General features: G+C 46.0%; 1 protein-coding gene across 2 annotated transcripts in view; it reads right to left on the bottom strand.

Moving 5' to 3' along the window:
* The window catches only part of SAR1 (SUPPRESSOR OF AUXIN RESISTANCE1), a 171,878-nt gene that overhangs the window by 23,573 nt on the left and 135,673 nt on the right, over nt 1–12,632 (bottom strand). For both annotated transcript variants that reach the window (XM_087375403.1, XM_087375404.1), the window contains exon 23: nt 3,164–3,317. In XM_087375403.1, the coding sequence (XP_087231529.1) occupies nt 3,164–3,317 (154 nt within the window). The remainder of the gene's footprint in view (nt 1–3,163; nt 3,318–12,632) is intronic.

Here is a 12,632-nt window from a genome sequence, read left to right as displayed (position 1 = left end):
TCCATCCCCAACGTCAAAGACCAATGCATCTTCCCTGAGACCTCGAAGAGCGATCACCTGTAGAGGAACTGTCCTTAAAAAAGCTCCCATCCAAGTGGTGGAAGTAATAGGCATCTCAACTGTCCATTCCACCGGGATGGCTGCATCTATCTGCTGAATCTTGTGTGCTACCCCTCTAAGGTGACTCACAAACTGTAATCTTTGATCCTCAGGTAGTATGATAAATATCTTCCAAGTGCCTACTGTGTAGGCGGGGCCTCTCTCCCATCTAGACCACTGCATGTAATGGGAAGTGCCCAGTGGTCTGCCATGCTCATCAACTATACTATCGTTCCAAATGATCGGCTGCCTATCAATCTCTTCGAGGATAGAGAATGGAACCCTTCGAAGAGTGTTCCTGAAGCTCTCCCAACTTTCAAGATGGCAGTCATGAGAGGAGAGGCAGGAGATCCGAGAGGGACGGAAGTAAAAATCCAGCGAGGGCTGTCCACCCAATCATCTCCCAAGATAGGTGTGCAAGCCTAAATGCGTCCAAAAAAGAAATCCTTCCAAGGTTCTTGCCCAAGCATGAGTCCCCTCACCACCACCTTACAAAGCAATGCCCTGCACTGCAAGTCCGGGTCAATGATATTAAGGCCCCCTTCACATGTGGGGAGAATAATTGTCTCCCAGGCCACCCTCGTTGCAACATCTGCCGTGCCATCAAGTCCACTCCATAAAAATTCCTAACTGGTCTAATGAGCTAAGTGATGCAATCCCTAGACCGGCACTAGCAAGAACACACAAACCAGGCGGTGGCCAAAAGAACCTGGATCACTACCACAACTCTAGATGCAAGGTCGAGTTTGGCTGAGCTCCAAAAAATGAGATTTTTCCTTATACTCTCCAGTACTGGGGCAAACTCCTGTGTTGGAGAGATGCCCAATCCTACCTGGCATCCCAAATATATGACAGGAACACCCCTCTGAATCCAAGAAAAGCCAATGTCAACTCCCCATCCTGGAGTGTCCTCATCACTGATCCAAAAGCCAAAGGATTTATGCAAAAGCCAAAGGTATCAAATTTCGCGGAGGAATTTAAATTATTTAAACCTCACAAGCAAAAGAAATTGTGGAAAAACACATGCATAAAAACCTTGATGAAATTTTGGAGAGAAGAGAGACGCGTATGAAAACGATGGAGCTTTGAGATATGGTTGTGTATGCAAAAGAAGATCACTCAACAGTGCACAGCATAAACTATTTTCCAGATCGACTTCAATAACTCAGAATTGAAAAAAATTCTTTGACTTGAGAAGTATAATCATATTTATCACACAATTAACAAAAAATTAGAAATGGACTTCATGATAATCATTCACAACCAGCCATACATATAATTCAAGATAATGATAAAATTTTGAAGACTTAGAACAACAAAAGAACCATGTGGCATCAACATCTTATGACACGTGAATGAGGCCGACAATCTTAGTGCCCATCTAGCCTACATTAGACTCATGGTTTAACACTTTCAAGCAGCAATATCCATTTCATGGCCTCAGATCTGCCTCATTGCATTTCCCCCAACACACGAAGTCCTATGGACACAATAGCAACTGATATGCGCATTGGCATATATATAATGTTGAGGTCACATGGCCAGAATCAGCAATTTGAGCTCCCTTTTCCCCGAGTATGGTTCATGGAGCCATTAATTCTCATCAGGTTGGAAATCCATGCAGACCACTCACCTCTGCATAAATGTATCATCGCTTATATTGGACCCTTAAATTGACTTCCTATTAATGTTTTAATTTTTAACAGTCCCTCATTATGTGTAGGGCCTAGGAACTACTATCATTATGCACTCAAGGTGGATGAGAGGTTTAAACATTGTAATTCAGCTCTCCACTTAAAACAACCAATGAATCTAACACACAATTAGAAAAGCCTGTGGTACACAAGTCTACACCTAAAAGCATAAAATTAATGTGTGATCCCTAACTAATAAATTTGCAAAGGGAACTTGCACATAGAAAAGTATGATTTTGTACTTCTAATGAAAATCACCCCATCAAATTCATACCACTTCTATACAAGATTACAAAGTTCAAACAATAGTCACAGAATCAGAAAACTTTCAAATACCTTACTAGTGACCAAGAAGCAATCAGCATAAGCTTTCCTATGCTTTGGTTTCTCATACAAAATGTGCAGGAAAACATTCCTGTGAATATTCAGAGCACAAACAAACTCAATCACAACTAGTCCCACTTCAAGATGAAAAACAAAGCACTGCTAAATTATATCAAAATAGTACTAAAACAATCATAAAAACAGAAACGCTGGCAAGAAGAAAACTCTGTACATCGATTGGAGTTATGTTTTGCAGTTTGCCTGTGATGTGTACTACCACCGAAACAGTGACAGAGGAGCTTTATAGCAGATTGTACGCTACATCATTTGTCTTCTTATTTGAGAAGACCTACTGTTCCACCTTTCCCTTTGTCTGCTGTTCAAATTCTTAGTTCTAAACACTCTGATAGGTAACTAACAAAACTTAGTGCACCAATAATCACACTTTCGTAACCATTGTCCATACTAAGACATATGTACGTTTCTGAAAACCAATGCTGCTTTGTACAACTGCAAGCTGTCCTATTGGCATTTAATTAGCTGAAGATGAAGCAAATTGTCACTACTTACGGAGGCAAACTCCAAATCGTTGGTGCAAACATGAACAATTCCATAAAGAAAGGGTAAAAAATGCATTTAGGCTATACCGAGAGTACTTAAAGAATGACTTTATCTTATACAGTTTTCCCACTTTGCAAATACTAGCAGCAGAGATGCAAATCTCCTAAACTCTTTTCTTATGCAGAATTCAGCTATGTCAATCTCACAATTTAAGAGATCATCCCAATCTGGTGAGTGAACAAATACATCAATAAGGTTGGTGAATATATCATCCTATGTCCACAAGAGCAAAGACCATCATAGGCAATAAAAGTCTGAGGACTTTCACGGTACCTACATCTCTACATTCATAAATTGCCAAACGAATAGACAAGTCCTTGAGACAGAAACAACATGTAACAATCATAAACCCTTCTCTCTAGAGCATCGAGAAAAGTTTAGAGAAGCCATGACGAAGACCAACCCAAATTGTAAAGACTACTTACAAGATATTCTTGCAAGGAGCGCCATGTAGCATCCCTAACAACATCTTTCGTGACCTTTAGATCAACAGAACTGTCAGCCTGATTCAGCACACCATCCAGCTCGGAAGAAGATGAGAGCACCAGTGATCTCTTGTCAGTAGCCTCCAACAAAGCCCTTCATTCAAATTTCACAACCACAAACACAAATTACAATTCAGACTTTCCAAAAGCAGTCTCCCACTTCCCCACACCCAAAAAAGAGTGGAAAAAGAGTAACAAAAAGGAAACTCCAAACTTGCTTAAACAATAGGAAGCCCAGAAATCCAGTGCTTCCTTAGGGAATGTACCAAGATGTTAGAAAAGTAGAGGTAGGTTTCTTCCTTAAGGGCAACACTACTCTGCAACAGAAGATGCAACCCGAGATCTCCAGATACTAATGCAGAACATAACTCATATACATGTGCTTTTCTTAAATCTAAGAGGGCTAGATGAATCTTAAGTACAAAAACTTGCCCACATATGTACCAACACCTCTGGAAACAACCCCTGAGGTAAGGTACCAAAACAGGGCTCTGTTGTGCTGCACCCTCTCTAGGAAACGCCTCTCTGCCAGACCCCTCTGTAGTAGGCTTACGTAGTTGCTGAAGGCTCAAAAATCTGCTCTGAAGGTCTACTATAGTCAAAGCTCGCTTTGCTGCACCCTTATGCTCTCCTACAGTGTGTAAGCATGCTGCAGACATTCTCCACTTCTGCCCTACAAGAAAACTCTGTGCTGATGTAGGTCTCTATGCTTGCTGCTCCATTCCTGTACTCCACAACACTCTCCAGCAGCAAGGTGCTACTCCACAATACTCTCCAGCAGTAAGGTGCTACTCTGCATGCTAGAGTGTGTTGGAGATGCTCAGTTCTGCCACCAGTGAATGCATGAAATGACTCCAAGTAAGGGCTTTATGTAGCCCCTGATCTAACCAACCCAAACCAGACAAACTGACCAACCCAGACCAGACAAAGCGGCCGCCTCAGATCTGATAGACTGGCACTGCCCCACCTGCCGACCTGGCAGGTATTCTGCTGTCCTGCAAATATAAATAGGCATTTTGCCAGGCCCCTTTGCTGGGCCTGGCCTGCTGTCAAACTTCCTCTGCTTCGACCTGTACCTGCTGTCAATCTTCCACTCCCTACTGCTGTACCAGCTCCTGTACCAGATGAACCACTACAGTACTCTCTGTACTTGCTGACCAGGTATTGTCGCAGTCTTCTGCCCCAAATAAACACTACCAAGGACTATGGTTTGAATTCCATGTGGCATCCATGTTGCTGCCCACATGGCAGACTCACCCCTTCCACCTACAGGTTCATCTACCCATATACATGCTGAGGTGTCAATCCCCGGAGCTCTCCTCATTTGGGGGCATTTAGGTAGGTCATTGACCCTATTTCTCAAACGAGAGGTTGTGTTATTATTATTGTGTTTCCAAACGAGACGTGACTAGCTTCTACGGTTGTGTCTGGGTTTAATCACAAACCCATATATAGCACTGAATTAAATGTCGTTTTTGAAATATCAGGTTAGCTTAAAGTATCTAGCTTCTCATCATCCCTATCATGTTTTCATAATCTTCATTAAAACAAGGTTTTCAGTTTCCAAGTGCCACGAGATGATTTCACTCTCATAGCATACCCATTGATCACCTGTGCCCATACTAGTACCCCTGGATGCCCATAGGACATCCACAAGTTCAATGCAGACATTCTATGGCAGCTGTACATTCAATGACCTTGGGTATCCCCATCACAACCATATGCCATCAAAATGGCAATCCATAGAGAGCACTTCTCCACCTAACTCATGATAGTCTCATTCAGACACCTGCAGATCCACCTCACACTAGTACAGCTAGCCATGAGCCAACTCTGAACATCATGTCACTGATTTCAGAACAAGGCAAGGCACGAGGTTCAGGCAATATACACCGCTGTGACTTGTGGTTGTGCACTCTAGGTGACATGCATGAAATGGCCTTAGAGGACCATGTATTGATGAGATGCCCAGATACTATCAGAACCAAGACCAATACCATCACTCGTACGACATCGTATTTCATTCTAGACATGAGTCTGATCATTGCTTACCCAGAACAAGACTCTATTGCTCTCCTTGTAACAAAGATCAATAGACACAGACCTAGACTCATAAGAGCCATTCTCCAAATAAAGAGTTTTTCATATAAGAAGAGGCCAAGTTGAGTTTGTCCTTAAAAGCACACGATCCAAAGCCCATCCTCCAGAGACGCATGTCTGGCAAGAGATTGGCTTTGGGACCAACATTCTCTCATACCATCCAAGCGAGTCCTCATTGTATTGTCATAATGCCAAGCCGCCTCATGCCGTGAACAAGTGCAAACTGTGGTTCTCTATAGATGCCCAACCTAGGCACCCGGGCTCTCTAGAGCATATTCGAAAAGAATAGAAAGAGTGCAAAAATGCTTTCATATGAGAACAAGGCGTTAAGGCACAGACACCATATCCCATCCATCTGGCTGAGACCAGTATGATAGCACTCGAGGGATAATAGTTATGCAAATACATGGGGTACCTCAACAAGCTTAGGAAGATGGATGCAAGTCGGACACCACATAAAACAATGGATGCCACAAACACCACTGGCTAGTACAGAGACGGGGAGGAATGCATGGAGCTATAGGGTATAAAGGGTACTGATATACCAAAAGCTCAAGTGAAAACATAGAATTAGTAATGCAGAAAATGCTATAGAAATTATGGCTAGACCCAGGAACAAAAAATGCAGTTTTACAAGAGGAAAATTAACCCGATGGACACACATAAAATATCTTGGGGATGACATATCAATATTCAAAAGGCATTTAATCTGCCAAACAAGAACCAGCTCACATGAGCTGGAGTAGAGAGTAGGTGGGCACGACCCATGATCCCAAGAGAGGAAAGAATCTGTAAAATCTGCACCATGGGGGAGGTAGAAGATGAGGCATACGTGCTCCGAAAATGCTGAACCTATGCACACACAAGACAAAAGAACAGTAGCTGTAGAGGTAACCGGAAAAATCTACTAGAACAGCCAGCCCAACAGCTTGGAAGCTACAAAATAAGAACCAGCTCACATGAGCTAGATGGGAGAAGGGTAGGTGGGCAAGACCCAAGATCCCAAGAGAGGAAAGAATCTGTAAAATCTGTCTCATGCGGGAGGTAGAAGATGAGCAACACGTGTTCCGAAAATGCTGAACCTATGCACACATAAGACAAGAGAACAGTAGCATTAGAGGTAACCTGAAAAATCTACTAGAATGGCCAGCCCAACAGCTTGGAAGCTACCTAAAGGAAGTCTTGAAACACCGCAACAAAGTTGTTTGGGTGGCCATGCAAGTACTCACATCATAGTAAGTTTGTAAAGACTTTTTTTCACTGGATGTAGAAGACCACTATCAGTTAATAGTGGTCACCAGTCCCTCAGATCTTGAGGGTATCAAGAGGACTTAAATACTATCATATCATCTCTCTCTCTCTCTCTCTCTCTCTCTCTCTCTCTCTCTCTCTCTAGCCTTAGGCCATCTAACATCAGCTGAGGCAGAGCGGATCTCACGAAGACTGACCATTGTAACGATACACGAAGCAGGGGACCTAATGGAAACACTTTGGGCACACTTTTGGCCAAGATTTATGGATCGGTACTAGAGAGAGAGATCAGCGGCAGCCACACAGAGGCTCGTGGGCAGCGGGCACTAAGGCAGGCAAGATTTCAGAGAAAACGCTCTACCCTAGACCACATCTTCACCTTGAGGGCTATCATTGAGGAGGTGAGGTCGAGACGTTAGAAAGCTTACGCTGGCTTTGTAGACTTTCGGAAGGCCTTCGACACTGTTCCACGATCCTGCCTGATCAGAAGGCTACACGAGATGCAGATTCAAGAGATTATGATTTGGGGAAAGATGGGCCTCTACCACGAGTCCGTCAGAATGAAAGTCTGCGCCCCAAGAGGCCTATCGGATGGGGTTGAGAGCATGATTGGGGTGAAGCAAGGATGTCCCCTCTCACCGCCTCTCTTCAGGCTCTACATTATTGAGATCACATCTTTTATAGAGAGCCTCAGGGGCGAGCAATCACTATTGGCTGACTTAATGATGCAGATAGTACTATATGCAAACGACATAGTCCTCATATCATCCTCAACAGAGGGATTGCAGAGACATCTACAAGCCCTAGAGGTGTCCTGCAGAGAAGAAAGAAGAAGAAGAAATTACCGGGTTTTGGAATTACAGCAAATGCACTTCAAGTCTGCAAGCTTAATAAAGCTTTATATGGGCTGAAACAGGCCCCTCGTGCATGGTATGCCAAGATACATGCCTTTTTGACCAGCAAGGGGCTGCACAATAGTCCTACTGAGAGCACCCTCTACATCAAGATGGATGGGGGGGAAATATTAGTCATCCTTCTTTATGTTGATGACTTACTGCTCACAGGGTCCAATGACGACAAAATTGCAGATTTCAAAACTGATTTGCAGACCCACTTTGATATGTCAGATTTGGGGCTGCTTCACTTTTATTTGGGGATCCAGTTCTCTCATGAGAGACGTGGCACTGTTATGTCTCAGTCCAAGTATGTTCAGAAACTTTTGGACAGATTTAACATGCAAGAGTGTAAGCCCATATCTACTCCTATGGAACCGGGGCTGAAACTCACAATGCATGATGCAGGAGAATCAGTTGATGCCACACTTTACAGTCAAGCTGTTGGATGCCTCATATATCTCTGCAATACTAGGCCTGATATTCAGTTTGCAGTATCTCAGGTGAGCAGGTACATGCACAGCCCCAAAACTATGCATTGGCAGGCAGTTAAGCGCATCTTCCGTTATTTGCAAGGCACCAAGTCTTTTGGCTTACTATTTCCCAGGGGGGGTGACTTGCAGATGCATGCCTACAGTGATTCAGATTGGGCTGGTGATTATGACACTAGGCAGTCCACTAGTGGCAATTGTTTCTTTTTGGGAAAATCTTGCATTTCATGGCTGAGCAAGACACAATCTACAGTGGCTACCTCATCATGTGAAGCTGAGTACAGGGCAGCTTTCACAGCAACAGTTGAATGTGTCTGGCTGAGACGTTTATTTGCTGATCTTCATCTGTCTTTGGAGGGTCCTTCTCCAATTCTCACTGATAGTCAGAGTGCCATTGCAGTGGCAAAGAATCCAGTGTTTCATGCTCGCACGAAGCACATTGAGGTTCACTATCACTACGTCAGAGAGAAGTTGCATGCAGGAGAGATCAGTATGATCTTTGTGTCCACACATGACAACGTTGCAGATATTTTCACCAAAGCACTACCACGTGAGAAGTTCGAGGCATTTCGCAGTGCCCTGAACTTATATCCGTTTGGTGATTGATCAGCCTTGTACATGACATTGGCACTGCAGGGGGGTGTTGGAATTATAGATATAATTCAGCAGTGACCAATGTAATATAATAAGTTAGTTAGGGGCACTTTTCCCTCATTTAGAGGTTTTTCCCCCTAACTGCAGTTAGTTCACTAACTATGGTTAGTGACTACTAAGGTTTTGTCACTATGACAAAACCTTATCAACTCTACTTTGTGTTGTACTCTTTCACACTCTATTTTGCAACTACAGCTTCCAAGCTTTCGACTCTCTCACTCTCTCTAGCTCTCACTCTCTCCATCTCCTTCAGGTATAAATGGGAAGGGCCTACATATGAGGCCTTGCGCACAAGAGAGCTAAGAAGACAAAGGGAATGTGTGCAAGACCAAATGAAGCCCTTGAAAGAGACTCGGAAAAAATATGGATGCAGAATCTTATGTGATGGATGGTCAAATAAACGCAAGAGGAATGTGTATAATATTTTAGTGTCTTCTTGCAAGGGGACTATGTTCTTGAGAGCCATAGACGCTTCCACTGCAGGTACACTCATTACAAGGTTGGAGCATATGGGGACAGTCGTTTTGGAGGTGCTAAGAATGTGGTGCAGGTGGTGACAGACCATGGCACCAATTGTGTGTCAATGGGTGCCACGCTAGAAGACAAGTTCCCTAAGATTTTGTGGACACCACATACCTCACATTGCCTTGATCTTTTGATCCAGGACCTAAGGAAGACACCTTGGATTGATGCCATCTTCACCAGACCCCGCAGTATCGTGAAGTTTGTCACAAAGAGACCCAAAGTCCTCAGCATCTATCGGGCTTGCAGTGACCTTGAGCTACTGAAACCTCCAGCCACAAGATTTGCTTACATGTTCATAGTGATGGAGAGCCTCGCGTGAGTGCGCCAGGGATTGTTGTGCACGATTGTGTCTCGGGAGTGGGAAGATTGGGATGATAGAGACCAAGAAAAGTCTATCAAATTTGTCCGCATGATCATGAATGAGTCTTGGTGGAATAGGCAGAGGCATTGGCTAGAGGACCTCGCCCCTGTGTGAGTCGTGCATGGGTTGCATGAGTAATAGTGAAAAGGGTCCCTATGAAGACTGCTCCCAAATAGGTGTAGGACTGCACTATCTCCACTGACTCGTCTCGATAAGTGAAGCTAAGTCCACAGAGCACTGCATGTGAGGTGTTGAAGACCATAACCTTGGTCAAAGTGGACTGTCAGGTCTCTCTCTCTACAGAATACTTCTAGGGCCTCCCAATGTTTCTATAGTCCCTCCGCTGAGGATAAGATAAGGACTATGTCGTCAGCGTATAGCAGTATCTGTATCATGAGGTCGGCCAGTGGTGATCCTTCGCCTCCTAGGCGGTCTATGAAGTGCGTGCTCTTATCAAAGTAGAGCCCAAAGAGGATCGGTGAGAGGAGACAGCCCTACTTCACTCCAATCGTACTCTCGACCCAATCGGATAGGCCACCTGGGGCACGAACTCTGCCTCTGACTGACTCATACAGGCTCATCACCCATATCAATGTCTCTGAAATCTGTAGCTCTGTAGCCTCCTGATCATGCGGGATCATGGGACAGTGTCAAAAGCCTTCTCAAAGTCTACAAAGCATGTGCAGACCTTCTGATGTCTGGACCTCGCCTCCTTAATGATAGCCCTGAGAGTGAAAATGTGATCTAGTGTTGAATGTTGTCTCCGGAATCATGTCTGCCCTAGTGCCGAGCCTCTGTATGACTGTTGAGCTCCCTCCTCGCTCTCTAAAACTGATCCATAAATCTTGGCCAGAGTGTGGCCAATCATGAGGGTACAGTAGTTCCCAGTCTCCATAGGGTCTCCAGCCTTGTCTATCGCTAAAATAGTGGTAGTGCTTTTCAAGCCAGTGGAAAGCCGTGGCACACCCGGTTGAACAACTGTGCTAGGACCTCCTCGCCATGCGCAAAGCCCATGCAGGACACCTTCGTTGATGCGGCGGCAGCCCAAGGGGTGCCACGTGTCAAAGTGGCAGTCCTAGATCCGCAGAGTATCCCCTCGGACTTTGAGATTGAGACGGACACAGATGTGGTGACACAGTGCATTATGGTCACTGGTCGCCCAGATCAGTGTCTAAGATGCCACGGCTTCGGGCACCAGGCGCGCTCCTGCCCTCGCTTCACGAGGACAGAACCTCAGAAGGCCCCCATCCAAGAAACTCAGGATCCCCCCCGCCAGGCATCGACACCCCCTCCCGAAGGGAAAGGCTGGACTGAGGTCAAAAGAAAACGGAAAGGAAACAAAGCAGGACCAAAAAAGCCTTCCCATCTACAGCAAGAGCCTCCCCCTGTGGTCATCAATCAGCAACAGCCCGGTAAGGGGAAGGAGAAAGGGAAGGAGAAGATCAGCCAACCTCCCCCTCATCCTTCACCCCGCCCTCCCTCCCCTCCCCCCTCCTCGACCCCCCTACCTCCACCCCCTCCAGGATCCCCCCCAGCACCGGTGGTTTCTGCTCCCCTCTCTCCCTCGAGCATGATCCAGAGGGAATCCCCCTCTCCGCCTGCGCCACCTGCGGCCCCGAAACCAGCATAGACCTCCCCCGCGCCTATCCCTCCTGCCCCGACGGAGGGGAGAGGCCCTTCCCCGCATATGGCCAGTACTACTCCAGCTTGTTCGACAGCCAGCACCCCTCTCTCTGATTCAAACTCCTCATCCTCGTCCCCACACCCAAGGGCTACTCCTAGAGCTCTACCTTTGGAGTTTTACCGAGCACGACCTTGGGATCATTTCGATGCAGCAGGTATTGGCTCCTTCCCTGCATGCCTAGACATCAGCATCTTCTTCCTCCGTAAGGGGGCGGAGGGTAAGGTGTCTGTCCTTGCCTCTCACGATGGTCCTAGCTATTCCTTCACTATCACCAGTGACAGGAATGAGCAATGGACGAATAAAAATGTTTGGGAGACGATTCGAGATCAGTCCCAGGAGCAGGTGCAGGACTGGATCGGTAGCAGAGCTGCGGAGCTTCTTCAGCAGCAGTGGAAGAAGGGTGACGTTCGTCTGAGATGGCGCCACAGCGCCAAACGATTCTGCCTTTTGGTCATTATTCGACTGCCTCTGGAGTGGGTCTACGCGGAAGGGCTCCGCCCGTGGAGGACCTCAGAGGTAGCGGGCTTCTACAGTATTTCCCTGGCAGAGGCGTCGAGTTGGTTAGAGAGAGCTTACCACCATGAGACAAAGGGCCTCTCCCCTCTGTTAAAGGTTTTAGAGGATGGGTCCGATGATCCAGCCTCTCCTTCGAAACCCTCACAGAAGCACCTTCGTCTGCACACTGGACATCCTCCGACCACCTCAACATCAACCGCAAGCAGACAGCTGTTTGTGGCCCATCTCTCCTCTTCATGAGTATATGCATTATCTCTTGGAACGTCAATGGGTTCCACTCATCAAGAACCCGCGGCCCCAGGAAGATGGTGCTCAGACAGGAGCTCCAGCCAGCCTTGGTGGGAAGGGTAGATGTGCTCCTATTGCAGGAACACAAGCTTTTGGCTTCTCAGACCAGTAATTGTGGGAAGGTCCTCACAGGACGCTCCCACACCTACTGGGAGCCTTCGATTGGCGAGCAGGGGAGGAGCGGGGGTGTCTGTTCCTCCATCAACGCTTCTCTAGTTCAGCATGTGTGTGGTTTTGGCACCCTAATCCCAGGACGAGCGCTTTGGGTGGGCTTGAATATTGAGGGATCCCATATCGGCATCCTCAATATCTATGCCCCGACCGACCTCAGACGGAGAGCCGCTTTTTGGAGCTCTTTGACAGACTTATTGCCAGAGATGGATTCTTGGATTGTAAGAGAGGACTTCAATAACCTTGAAACCTTAGAAAGAAAGAAAGAAAGAAAGAAAGTTTATTAAAGTCTTCGGGAGACCGTGAAGGTCTATGAGACTAAAGATAACCGATACAATGAGCATAACGGTGGCGGTCTCAAAACGGGCCAGCCAACCGTTTCTACAAAAAAGAGGTTCTGAAGGACGGTGTGTCTAGTCCTGATACAAAAAATATGTGTCTACCTCCAGATGATACAAAAAAGGAGAGGGGGCAC

This window comes from Dipteris shenzhenensis, chromosome 6 (genome assembly GCF_047967505.1).
Source record: "Dipteris shenzhenensis isolate YYH24624 ecotype China chromosome 6, Dip_SZ_1.0, whole genome shotgun sequence".
Lineage (NCBI taxonomy): Eukaryota > Viridiplantae > Streptophyta > Polypodiopsida > Gleicheniales > Dipteridaceae > Dipteris > Dipteris shenzhenensis.
The sequence above is the reverse complement of the archived record's forward strand: the minus strand, read 5'-3'. Positions and strand labels throughout refer to the sequence as shown.